We start from the raw sequence: 14447 nt of genomic DNA, 5'->3' as shown, positions 1-14447 counted from the left end.
AAGAGTAATAAATTGAGTATGTGGCTCTTCACTCAACAGCTCACCGTAAACAACTTTTTCTTATTTTATCACATCACACAGTACTGTATTGTATGCAAGCACTTAAATACATAACAAACCACTGCTGCATTAGTCCCATAAACTCACACATCAATGGAGAAACAGACCAGGAATCATATCAGGATGTGAGGCCAACTCAATTTACCACCTAAGCCACAGTCCACAGTGTAAGTACAACTGACTAATTATCATTATTTTATATTTGAATATAATATCAGGAGTCTTCACTTGCATTGTCCTTTTTCTTCACAGTTAATAAGACAATCTACAGCCAGTCTGTTCACTGATAATGTCGACATTTTCCCCAATCTAATCAGCAACTGGACTTTTGGTAAAAAAAGCACAAAAGAGACTCACATCATGAGGTTAAAGGCAGAGCACCAGTACATATTCCAACACTCATCAGTCCATCATTCATTTCTAATTCTTCCTGAGCAATATCATCCACAGCGCCCATATGACACTCAAAATTATTCAAGCAGATAGCTGGATACTGTATATCCTGAACATGTCACGATCACGTATATTAAGACAATAATAAGTCCAGCTTTCCAGATTTCTGACCAAACAAGAACCAAAGACACTAGTTCATGTTAAATGTTTTAGAGAGCTGCAGGTGAATCAAGCCACTCCCCTTCTGCTGTTCATCCCAAACTTTCTTCATCCTCAGTTCCCTCCACTGCACACCTGCTGTCAATCAAGCCAATCAAGCTCACTAGAAAGACTCCAGTAGTCACACTTGTTGTCATATAGAAACCCAGACCTTGTGACCTGACCACTCTTTACCCTGTCATTTTGACATTTTTGATCGACGAAGGGTTTCCTTCCATTAAATTTGTTAATAATTTTACTAAATTGTCTCTGAGACAGCTCAGAAGTTGCAGTTGCTGCATTATGGGTCCCTTTCAGTTTTTATAAAACATAACGTTTCACCTGAGCTGAAATCTTCCTGAACACCTGAGGACTGCTGACACACACATCATTTAAATTAGACCCAGACCATTCCATTAAATTGTAGATTTAACTTATTTCCTTCTTTTATTAAACCTTTTACTTTATTCATTCTCCTCTGCATGCCTTTCTTAATCACCTTCTTTGAATGTATTTATTCATAAAGGCTCAGGTCTGAATGGCGCTAAATAAATAAACTCGCCGGATGTCTTTGGACTTCAGATGTTGGAGTACTTCAAGAAAACATACAGCAACAAAGGAAGAACATGCAAGCTCCACAAATTGCTTAACCAGTGATCCTGAAAAAAACTTGCTGAAAACAATAACTATTCTACGTTATATCTGTTTTACTTCGTATTTAGTCCCACTTAAAGCAGATTTATTCCAGAAACATGCTCTTCACCAGACAGGCAGTAAACCAGGGCAATTAAGTCTTTTACAAAACACACAACTCGACTGCAAATGGGAAATAATAATTAGTCATGCTTTTGAAGGAAATGTTAAGAAAACAACTGTGATCCACATGTTAAATCAAACAACGCTTTGTTTTGTCTCGGCACAACTGTACTCAAGTGTCTCATCTCTACAAGCAAGACATACAAATATCTATGTTACTAAGCAGGTTTGTGCGGGAACAGTGGGTCTGATTGAAAGCGATGGTAAAACAAGGAGCACAGTGAGTGACGTGATGCTGAAAGACTTCAGGATGATGCATGTGGATGGGCCTGATTCCAAGAGTACACCTACAAAATGACTGCGAGAAATTAGACAGCGTTGGCCTACATCAGCGCATACCAAAGTAGAAACCAGTGGAGGAGGGACCGGCAAGTCACCTCTGAATGCAGAAAACCCTACAGCAGCAGCTGCCCACGGCCGCTAACACTCTGCCGGATAAGGCGACTGCTCCATCCACACCTACGGAGAAGCACACACTCACCCCGGCCGAGTGTGTGGATGTCTTGCAGCAAATAACACCGCGAAGACTCGCACTGTGTCGACTAAGAATATTCCACTCACTTTATCTGTGCACGGATTAATGACATGCATATATCTGCCTGACATAAATAGAATAACAGCTCAGACTTTTAATCATCAAAACATTTGTATCCTTACTAAGAAAAGAATCATGGGCATCTTTCAGATGCAGCAAGCGTCCCACAGTACCTTGAAATATGATAATCGATGATTGTTGTTGTCCACAAGTCAAGGGGTTTCTTATCACTCTCTCTCACTCTCAAAATCACTCTCTAATCATCAAAATTCAAATGATATTTACACATATTACAATTTTCTTAACAAACAGACATGATGATGATGTTCAAACAGTAATAAAATACACAATGTGGAGAAAGACTGTTTAGATATTCACTTAAAAAATAAAAAATAAAACGTTTTAAAGAGTTGGTAAGCTAATCAATCAATTAACCTTTTATTTATAGGTTTGAAAGTGCTTTATATATCAAAACCAGACTCCCCTCCGCAGACCTATGTTCAAATAATCTATATCTGAATTATCTTTCATGACAAAGTTGTTTGATTGTCTAAATAAAAGGTACATTGCTTGTTTGTAAGCAGTCTATAACAGTCACCTGAAACACAATTTATTGATAAACGACATCTAACTATCAGGGAAGTACTAGTTTATCTGGTAATGACAAGTTGACCATTCATTCAGCCTGGCTTGTTAAGAACAAGACAAGTTGGCACATGCAACTATGCACTAAGTGCTTTAAAAGTCTTTTTTAAAAATGAGTGGTATAGCTATTTAAAAAATAGACTGAGCAGATTTGGCAATGAAAGCTAAAAGCCCACATGGACATACTGAACTGCAGGTGCACGAGCATAAGCTGCTGGGGCTAGCAGGCTAACAAAAGCAAGCCACGAGCTGAAAATGATCCCACTTTATTATCTTCACCTTCTGTCTCCGTCGCTGCGCAGACTGTTAGGACAGGCACAACACTTCTGCTAAAGCTGGAAGTATTTCCAAACAAGCAAGTTAAGAGTATCAGTGTTATCCAAGTAGAAGTACACCCTGAAACCACACAGATCAACAATGCTGAAACAATTTTTTTTTTTTTTTCGGATCAGTGATCGACCTGCAGGATGAGCCTCACCTGCGCCAAATAAACAGGTAAGGAGGCCACAGCGCCACAAAGTGGTTTCTAGTAGAAACGACTTCAACATTTATATTAGAATCGTGGTGTAGGTGGTAGCTTAAATATATTCATATTACTCAAATATTGGTCCTAATAAAATAAAGAAAAATGAGCTAAATGATGCTGAAAATCAAGCATTTTATTATTGTTTTTATTTTCTTTCTTTTTTCCGTGAAGGCCTAGACTGAGATTACTGTTCACTGAGAAAAGATAAGAATGAACTTTGTGTGTGGTTTAGAGAAAAGCTCCAACATATTAAGGGAGTCAAATTGAGTCCAGAAAGAACATCTTAATATGAACAAAATTTAAAAGAAAGTTTTTAGATCTGATCCAGGTGAAGCTCATATAGCAATTAGCAGGTCATTAGCTACAAGCTGAATATTCTCCAAGCTTTTCAGACCCACAGTTTATGGAAAAATGTATCTGGCCACACCTGTTCATTACTGAATTCAGGTGTTGCAACACAGGCATACAATCAAGCACACACAAAGACATTTCCAAGAATGCTATACTTCCATCTTTGTCGCACCAGTTTGGGGAAAGTCTTCTTCTATTTTTAGAAGTTACCACAACATCCTTGTTGTGTAATTTATTTTTGATAGGAACATGTTTGTGTAATAAACATGTGAGACTTCTTATTTCGGACAATAGGGAGCCAACACCAATCAAATGGGACCAATAGTACAGTTAAACCTCTTCAGCTCTACATCCGTACAGCCTCATTATTTACTCTGTCACCTTCCCTGACATCAACCAAATTCTGACCATCGCAACTAAACCAGCATTTTAGCTATTAATTAAGGCAGGCTCTAAAGTCTGACTCTGAAATTTGATGACTCTAAAGTCTGTCATGGAGAACGTTTTCAGACACAAGCTAACCCGACCTCTTGACTAGGGTTATCTGTTAATCCAGATAAACGAGAACACTTAATGAATCTGCAGCAGACTGTCACTGTCTCACCAGCTGCATCTGATCTGTCAGACTAAAAGTCCTGGGCTGTGTTCGAAACCGCATACTGTCTACTACATCCTTACATAGTCATACTATCCATCCTGCATCCTGCTTACTCAGTCCATCAAACAGTATGCGAAGCGTTTACACTACAGCATACTACATAATAACCCACAATGCATTGCACTTCTTCCATGAGCAGAAATCGATCTGCTAAAGCTGATTTCACTTTAGCTCTAAACTCGTCAAATGTATAACTTCATCGAGATTTTTTTTAAAATTAGGCGGCAAAGTGGTGGTTTAGAGCCCGAGTGTGTCGTTTATTTGACCGAATACCAGCCGTTTATGATTTTGTTCGGACGAATTCGGCGAAATTCAAGCCAGCCGCAGTGAGCAACGCACTTCCGGTTATTTTCACCAAAATAAACCACCCCTTTCCCTTTCTCATGCAAGAAAACCTCAGTGATACATCTGTGCTTTTACTTTGAAAACAAGAAGGCAATCTTTCAGCAATATAAGTCGCTTAACATCGCCGTTTGGACCGGTGTCCCGTTAACGGACCACTTATTATGCCAATTACGATGCTTTACCGACGGAGAGTTTTTTCGGCTCTTCAACAAAGATCGGCTCGCCGTCTTCGGTACATCATGGTTGCTTTCAGCATGGACTTGTTCTCAGATGTAAGGGGTTTTTTTTGTTTTTTTTGTTTTGTTTTTTTTTATTACTATTTTTAATCATTGTCAATCCAATCAGAAATCTCGTAACATAACATACCTACGAGCACAAACAATGGAGGGAAGATTAAATCTAGAACCATACTCAGCTTGCTAAATGTACATCATGAAGAAACAGTCATTGTGAACTGAATAAAGTTTATTCAAATGTCCGTTGCGTTGCATCTTGGGCAATTTCAGTATGAGTGGTGAACACACGATGTATACTCAACATTTCTGGCGAATGCAGTATGCATCCGGGAACTTCTCGCATACTCAAAATCGCATACTGCCAGTGTAAACACACTGCATACTCAATAAGTTAGTATGAGTAGTAGGTAAGTATGCGGTTTCGAACACAGCCCTGGACTTTATTCATTATGAATGTCTAGAACTGCAATGAATATTCTTCCTGTAGAAAAAGGGAACAACCAATCAGTTAAACCTCTCAAATTTAGACTTCTAAGGTGTAAAATAAAGTGTAGAGGTAAAAACTGGTCCATATATGTAAGTGGTCTGTCTGTTTTTTTTGTTTGTTTGTTTGTTTATTTTTTACCATAACCTGTAATGAAAATGCGGAGTTGAGGCCATCTGCCTCACTACAGGGGGCAGTGCTGAGTGAACAGGGTTTTCTTTATTCACCTTTAAACACTACCGTTTTTATGTGTTCAGACTTCTGTGAATAAGTGTGAAAAAAAATCCTTTCACTCAAATAGTGTATTAAAAAAAGAGATCAGGTAATAAAATAGTAAAATGACCCTCTCGCAATCTGAAGGCTTGTGTCACAAAAGTATTGAATTAAAAAAAACTCTCCATAAATAAACTAAAATTGCCATTTTCAGTCAACCCAGAATAAAATGGTACCATGATATGTATGTATGTAACATATATAACATCAGAACATTATTTTGTGAAACACAACTTTAATTCTTATTTTACCTTCCTCGCAACTCTTACAGAATTACAGCACTGATCACAGCAAGCTTTAAAAATAGACTAGAAACTGTCTGATCTTTGGTTCACCCAAAAATGCAGAAATATTTACGCTGTGTAATCTACAGAAGCAATTTCAGTACTTTAACCCCTGAAGAAAGAGTAGAATAGATGGATCACTCAGCCGAAACTGGATTTGGACATGAGTAATGGGACAAAACTCAACATTAGCAAGTTGCCAGCATAAATTTAGATGTTCCACAATACTTGGGAAAAAAACAAACAAATTGAATTGATTAGTTTAGTTGTCTTGACTCAAAACAGACACAGTTATGCTCACAACCATCACAACAAAACTCCTGAATTCATGATTAGGTTTAATCTACATGGTTCAATAGACGGCTGGAGCTTATTAGCCAGATATTTCCCTCAGGTGTTGCTGGAAGCAGAGAACTAAACTAAAAATAGCATCAATATTGGATTCAAAAACGCAGCATGGACAGAAACACAACTCTAAATGGAAAAGAGTGATAATAGCATGTTTGCTAATAGGAAAACTTCTGTCCCCCTTGAAGACGGGGGTGATGTGAGCACGTAAATAAACTAGAAGAGTTCAGTTCAGTTACAATCCTGTATTCAACCTGATGAGATCATTTTAGTGTCTAAATCTATTATTGTAACTGTAACACTAGTGCAGGAAGGGGGGGGGGGGGGGGGGGGGGGGTGCTGCTGCAGCCCCCCTGGCGGCGGCTGCAAGCTTACCTTACACTAGCGTTACATTAGCGTTGACTAAAATATATATATATAAGTATGTGTGGAATTGATTTACACAGAGCTGTAGGAATATGTGGAAAAATCTATTTTAAAAGACGTTAAATTTAAATTGTTTGTTGAGAGACTCCTCCCTCGCCTGGAAGCAGCTTCTTCGCAGTCAAACAACAATGATGGCAGACAGCAAGCAGAACAGAATATCGGATTTTTTCACAGGCAATCCTTCCAAAAAAAATAAAACTGAATGTTCCCGAGGATGACAAAGGTAAAAACAACAACATTGTGGCAGCTGACACTGAAGTCACGTCAGCTAGCAGCTTAGCACAACCCGCCGCTGGCTGTTCCATATGTTCGTTGCCTGCTGTTGGTTTGCAGGACTTGTGTTCCGCAAACCAACAGCAAGCAACCAACAGATTGGTGTTATTCTAATCTATCCTTACTATCTGCCATGTCAGAGGGGGTGAGTTTTGGAGTTTAGACCCACCTGATTGTTTTTTTGCATCTTCAGCACCATGGACAGCGCTTAAAATGGCTGTGAAAGTGATTGTGTTCTTATCTGTTCTTGTCATGTGGTGAATTGCTGCCGACCTCCTCGTGGAGAAAAAATGTAATACAATGTGAATTTGTTAGAACTTCTTAATGTTTATTTGTGTGTATCATATGGCTTCCAGCCAGTAGCCTGAGTGGCGATGCACTATGCAGCAGGGAAAAAAATGCAATGACGTCACTCCTTCATTCATTCAGCTGCCAGCCCCATCTACTTCAAACACCTTCCCGCGTGCCTGGACTGTAACATCAAATATGTACGAAGCTCTATCCTAGCTGTTGTTGGAATAATTTTCCGACAGTCCTCAAAAAACTTTGCAGCCTATCGAGTCACATTCACCCAAACACCAACAGAGATAGCTAAAATGCGAGCTGCTCAAGTCGTCCACTGCAAGCAATATGGAGACCTGAATCTCGCTCAAGGACACGTTGTCGTATGTATCGACCGGGGGAGATGAAGTCTATGAACCTACTCTACTAACTGAGCCACGGCCTCCTGCTCTACTGGCTCAATGAAGTGGTGATGTGTCAAAAATGGACGACGCGGCTCTTATAGCCGACTCTTTAAGTCAACGAGCTGAGTAACTTCCATGAACGGTCCACTACACGATATGCAGCGTCTGTGTGTGTGTGTATGTGTGTACACAGTGAGCAGGAGGGGCGGCGGCAGGTTTACCGATGACAACGTACAGGTGAAACATAGACTTCCTGGGCGATAACATTCAAAAAGTTCTTACACTTTATAATTTGAAGTTTATAATGTGGCATACAGAGGCTCATGAGTCTGTTCCATTTTGGGTATATTAAGACATATAACAATATAGTGTAAGATATTTTTAGTTTCACTAATTCTTTCTGCATTATTTTTGGCTAAATGTTCATTTTATTGACAAAAACATCAGACGAGTCGCCTGGAAGATGAAAGAGTCGAGTCAAATTGTGAGAACGGGGTCTGTGACAAGAGTCAAAACTCCCATCACTACAGCAGAGGGTTGTAGCTGAGGAGACATATTTATAGATGTCAGTGTAAATCAATCACCAAGCTAAATAAGGTCAATATTGGACATAGATGTGTTCTTGAGTGAAGACAGTGGCAATACACTACTTTTTTGTTAGTCCCTCAGACAGACTTTGCCAGCGGGGCATTCAGCCTTTCACATACTCTTTGAGTGTGACTTTTAGTTTAAAAAAAAAAAAAAAGTATAAATCCTTGCGGCTTTAGACATAATCAGACAACTCTCATCACATTTGAACATTTGACCTAGTTTGCTTCAAGCATAAACACTTTATCCTTGTGAACTCTGGTAATTGAACTGTTCCTCATAGCCTTTTATCATCTCAATTGAAAACACCTCATTTCTGCTTTTGAAGCAAAAAATAGCATCTGCAACATCACTGCTCTTAGAAGACAGTGTAAAGCCAATAAATGCTTGGTTCAGCTCTTGTATCTGAATATGAATGAAGTACACTTGTTTTGACCTGCATTCATTTCTATTATACTAAATACATAATTGGATCACGTGACACACTATCACATGGCTCCATGAAACCCTCCAAAAAAAAAAAGGATGCTCATTATGTGCATTGATCACTCCTGTGTATCCAAGGGAAACCACCAACAATGTGTAATCATAATAATGGAAACCAGTCTGACACCTCATCCAGATAGTAGTATAGGCTGCTGCTATTCTTAGCAAAGCTTTCGGATGAAACAAGGTCAACGCTCAACACTGCTAACAGATTGTGGTACAGTCTGTATTTTAGGTTCGTTATGACGAGGATGTGGTAGAAAAATCTTCACTGGATCAGAGGGTCCATCACTTGGGTATAATATATTTGATATTTCACAGATTTTAACAAACTTACTAAGAATTCTTAAAAACTTAAGATGATATCAAGCCCTGTTCACAGGACAGTGGTGCAACTCTCTGGAAACGGCTCCCACAGAGGAACTTTTTGTCCATGCTCTCCTGGGACTTTGTAGCTCCACAGTTCAGAGTTCCCTTGCCTCACAGCGAGCACAGTGTGGGTTCCTCTCACAGTCCCAAAGCATGCATGTGGTTAAATGGTTTGTCTGTGTCTGCTCTGACGGACTGCTGAAAGTGTAACCTGCTTTCACCCAGAGCAAGCTCCAATAACATGAAGACAACCACAAGTCCGACAAAGTGACGACAAGAAGACCATTCACAGGAGTACATCCTCAATTTCAATAATGTTTATGTTTGTTTTTATGTTTATCTCTTTAATATGCCAATTTTTTTCTTTTCAGTATTTCTAATATTTTGTTTCATATTCATTTAATAATCAAAATGGCAAATAAGAAGAATAAATGATTTCATCCTGGCGCAGAAGCGTTTGCAGAGGTCTGTACATGTTCTTGGATATCTCTAAAATCTGTTTTTACAAGGGACTTGTCTTCTAAATTTAACAACGGCAAAATCGAAGCCCACAACAATACATGGCTTCCAAAATATAGCACTCTGGCCTGAATTCACATTGGTTTTTCTGCTATTTAGTGCAGTAGTCCACACACTCAAATACACAAACTGGTCAGATCAAAGCATCGCAGCTCAAACACAATAACTTTCCTTGATTTTTTTTTGCTCTTTTAATCATATAGCTTAATCATAAAAAGCACTACAGGCTAGTCAAATTAACTGATTCCATTTATATGACTCATTATTGAAGCAATTTCACAGTCTCATTTATATAGCTATCATGCATAATGCTCACATACCATTGGGACCATCTTGGTTCAGTGTCTTGCTTAAAGGCACTCTGACAAATGAACTAGCAGGGTAAGAGATTGAACCGAGAGATAGATATTGGGATTGGAGGACAATCCGCTCCACCACCTGAGCCACAGCTGACTCATGAAAGCACTGAAGCAAAGCACTACCAGGAATGCATCCTGACGTTCTAAAACAAAGGCTGTCGACTCTTTCCCGCTCAGACCTGCTTCAAGGATTAACAGGACTGTGAAAGGAGACTTTTATAAACTTCATGACAAGTTTCCAATCATGCTGCTTTCACTGAACATGTCTCAGCAGGTTCCCATGGGCACTACCATTTAAAGATTTAAGATGTGTGCCCCAGATCTAAATCAACATGAGCATGTTTTATGCTTTTACACTGAAAGGTTAAAAGACTCGCTGCTTAGATCCAATAATATAACTTCAATCCAATGAAAATGGCAGCAAACTCTTGTCATTTGTTGCATTTCAGTAAAGTCTCAACAAAGTTTGATATGAATTCCAGAAACACAACATCAGATTAAAGTTACACTATATTCTTCTGCTCATGCTCGATTAAATGTACATAAAACGTTTGCCACCAGAGCGTCATGACTGCCCGTCCATTTTCTCCTGGGTATTTTTACTGTGGAGAGTTAGCCGTAACAGCAATCCACCTGCGAGCGTCAGTGTACTCACCATTAATGTATAAAGCCTGTTGTTCTCTACATAAATGTTTGTGGTTTTATCACCAAAACAACCAGGCCAACCCCGTGACCTGGCGTCTTGACTTCTTAAGTTCTCAATTTTTACTTCTGTTTCCGAGTAACACATTTTCACAAAAAAAGCATTGTGAAGGAGATATTCTGCCCATTTTCCTTCAATAACTTTCAGTTCTATAATGATATTGTGTGTTTGTGACAATAATGAGAAGCTCATGATAATTAGTATATGTATATACTGAAGAATATGGGCAAAAATATTAATTTCTCTATTTTCAGGAATTTAATGAATATCAGAGCCATACTGCCAGGATACTCATAAACTGATTAACTTTGCTAACCAAGGCATCTGAATTGCCAAAGAAATGAAAAGAGTTCATAAGAGGGATGACATGTGACTTTACGTCTACTTTTTATAACTCTGTGCAGGGAAATAAAGTGTGCTTTAAGCTGTGTGAAATTAAACTTAAGACGTCAATACAAGTTCATTGGTTTGGTTGTTTTAATTTGAAATGTGTTGTTGAAAGTATTAAAAGGATGATTTTGTCAGCTCCCTTTTCGTCCAGCTTTTTAAGTTTAAGTTTAGTAATTTTTTTTTTTTTTTACATATAATTTCTATTCACACTGGCTTGCTTGCATACATGTAGGTGAGTCAAAAAAAATGAATATCATTGAAGTTTTGTGCCAGTTATTTCTACACTCTACACATTTTCCACACTCATAACATTAATTAAAAGGTATTGACTATTTTTTTTTTACATTTTGATTGTGAAAATAGGGCTTCTGGTGAAAAAATCTAATCTTATGATATACTCTAATATTTCTACTCACTGCATTCTTAAATTTCATGATTTCTCTTGTAGAATTATAAACAATGAAACCTCGATAGATGTGTAGTAAATATAAGATATTATTGAGTTTATTAAGTGCAAAATTACATTTTTCACTATACTGAAGTTGTTGTGGCTGCATCTGCAAGTGTGAACAATTTACCACTGATGATAAATTTGGGAAGTTCAAAGTGTTTTTTTGTTTCATATTCGAAAGTAACTTACGTGACAAAACTTTCAGCATTCATTATTTTGTAATGTTTGTTTCAGTTCAATCTTGATGTTTCTGTGTGTCTGCTTGCCACGAACAGTGAATATGGCTGCAATTAATCAATTTAATGTAACATTTAAGGTAAGTATGTGTGTACCTGCATGTTCAGTCATTCCATCATACAAACTGGTCCAGTCATGTGACAAAGGTCAGGTCAGGTCAGGTCATGTTAGGACTGTTTGAAGGAATACAAGTCAAAACATTAAAATCTGAATTTTTGTGAAGTTACACAGCTCTCCGCATTGTGTTTTCACATTATTCACAGGGTTCCTCCATACCTGGACAATCCAGTACATCAGACTACACACACACACACACACACACACACACACACACACACACACACACACACACACACAGCGAGGCTGTTTTACACTGATAATACATTTCAGGTTAATTATTAACCTCAAGTCCTGGCTGTTGGAGTGAGGGAGGTAATCCAAACGCCCAGAGGTAAAAAGCGCACAGGCAGACCATGCAAACTGCACACAGAAAGACACAAAAGAACCAGGTAGATTTCTACCATGCTGCCCTGCTGGCTGGCAAAATTGTTTTGATCAACAAGAAAACCCAAACTGTTTTAGATGGTGTGTTTTCTTTTCTCGTCCAAACTATTCCAACTCAAACTTGTGCCCTCGTTGAAAAATGATACTTAAGAGTCTTGACTTTTTTGGTGTGTCTAAACTAAAACAAATAAATTGGTAACCAAGTGTGTTAATACATTACACATTTCATAATTTAAAAGTAAAATCAGGTTTTACTTTTACAAAATGTAGTTTGCTGCAAAAAAGTGGAGTAGAACTGGAAACTGTCTCACTCCAGAATGAGATTTAATATGTACAGTAAGTTTCATCAACTTTACTTCATTCTATTTGCTCATTACTGAAGTGGCAAGATCAAATGAAAATGTGTCATCTCTGTGACACTATACTATCATTATTATTTAAAAAAAAAGTTAAAAAAAAAAACAGCTTCTAATGTGCCGCCTCAATGTGCAGATTGCTGAAACTCTTTCATCAACACCTCTGCAGTTGATGCACTTGAGGGTTGAATGAGTTGAAAATGGTAAATTGTCTGTAAAGTGGGCCAGTTTTTAACCTGAGAAAGACAACGTTTCCAATTTTAGCTCCAAAGAAGGACTGGTTTTGGAAAGCGAGCACAGAAAGTTCTTTTTTTTTAATGCCTGGCTTTGATTAAACACAGAGTTAAGATGCTTGTTGTCTTCTCCTTGGGCTATTAAATTATTTTCATACTATCCACAGAAGTGCAGTAGAAATGGGCTGTCTGAAAGATGATGGCCGTGTGTGGCAGGGGATATGGAGGGAAACTGGAGCACATGGAGGGAAACTGGAGCACGTGGAGAGAAACACACACATGCACAGGTAGAAGGTGCAAACTGCACACAGGAAGGCCTGGCCCAGACTCAAACCCATGACCTTTGCACCTTGATCCAAGAATAACAAACAACAGACTTTCCACAGAGTTCTATTAAGTGTTGCTCACACCAATCTGCACATCACTAACGGGAAATACGCACCTGTACTACTTTTCATCCTTCTTAGATGAAATTTCTGTCCTTTTATCCAGTTCAGACATAAATACGCAACATGTTTGAGACTTTTTAAGGGGGTTTCACAATAAGCACTCAGATCTCAATTATACCCTCACTAGGAAGGCGAAGTGTGTTGATGGTGCACACACACACTCACAGATACTCAGTGGTGATATTATAGGGACCTTATCACACTTAATGGTGTTTGTTTAAATCTCCTGAGACATCAGCATGAGATTCTTACAGGCCCTAAGCGCTGTGCTCAGTCCGCAGGGCTGGAATAGTGAGTTTTCAGTGACCTTATCGCACTTTATGGCATTTTTATGTCCTGTAACAGCTTGACACTGGTTAAAGAGAGGAGGAGGAAGAAGAGCAGGGACGGGTTTTATTTATTTTTTCCGACAGGTTTTATGTGGTCTCAAAGCGGACAGAGGGATATCTTCCAGGAAAGAAAAAAAAAAAAAACATACAACATATGATGGCTCTTATGCAACGCAATTTGCGGGAACACCCTACGGGCCAATTAACGGATAACGATATTTTGGAGCAATCTCAGTAATCTGCGCGCCCCTTGCGTAACGCCGGGCCCGGGATTGCGCCGCCGGAGCAGATGCGCAGGCTGTGGCACATCGGTAATGGATTGTAAACACGGGGCTGCCGACAGGCCTCGGCTGCCTCAGATCCCATCCTGACGGAGAAGAAGAGCCACCTTCTCTCCCCGCCACCTGCAGAATGCGCAAGTCTCCAGCAGCCCACTGCAGCCCCGTGGCCTCTCTGATTTATTGCACTGCACAAAACCCCCCCAAAAAAACCACACAGCAGCGCGCCTTTAAACACCAACATGTTTTTTTTTTTTTCTTTGCACGTTTCATGGCTGCAAAATGTATGCTTTAAACCAGGGCAATTTGTAAAAAAAAAAAAGAAAAGATAAAAGCCTGCACAGTGGCCTAGAAATAAACAGCAGCCCGTTAATGTAGGTGAGAGATGTACATCCTGCTTACCTCCAGCGTGCGGATCTCTTTTTGTGTCAAGTCGTTGGATGTGGCACATTTGGTCCGTAAACCCTCCAAACTAGAAATGCTTATGTCTATCATATTTTGCACCAACTCGCACTGCTGCAAGGCTTTCTGCAAACTAAGATGCTGCTCCTCGCTTTTGGTCATCTCCTCGTTCATAGTTTTGCGAGCAGTGGACGTTATTTTTTTCCCTTTGCACTTAAAAAAAAAAAGAAAGAAAAAAATGAAACACACTTATTAAA

General features: G+C 39.0%; 1 protein-coding gene across 1 annotated transcript in view; it reads right to left on the bottom strand.

Moving 5' to 3' along the window:
* The window catches only part of LOC115397797 (kinase suppressor of Ras 2-like), a 115999-nt gene extending 101552 nt beyond the window's left edge, over positions 1-14447 (bottom strand). The window contains exon 1 of the mRNA XM_030104258.1: positions 14191-14447. Within this exon, the coding sequence (XP_029960118.1) occupies positions 14191-14364 (174 nt within the window). The 5' untranslated portion in view covers positions 14365-14447. The remainder of the gene's footprint in view (positions 1-14190) is intronic.

The sequence above is a fragment of the Salarias fasciatus genome, chromosome 12 (assembly GCF_902148845.1).
Source record: "Salarias fasciatus chromosome 12, fSalaFa1.1, whole genome shotgun sequence".
Lineage (NCBI taxonomy): Eukaryota > Metazoa > Chordata > Actinopteri > Blenniiformes > Blenniidae > Salarias > Salarias fasciatus.
The sequence above is the reverse complement of the archived record's forward strand: the minus strand, read 5'-3'. Positions and strand labels throughout refer to the sequence as shown.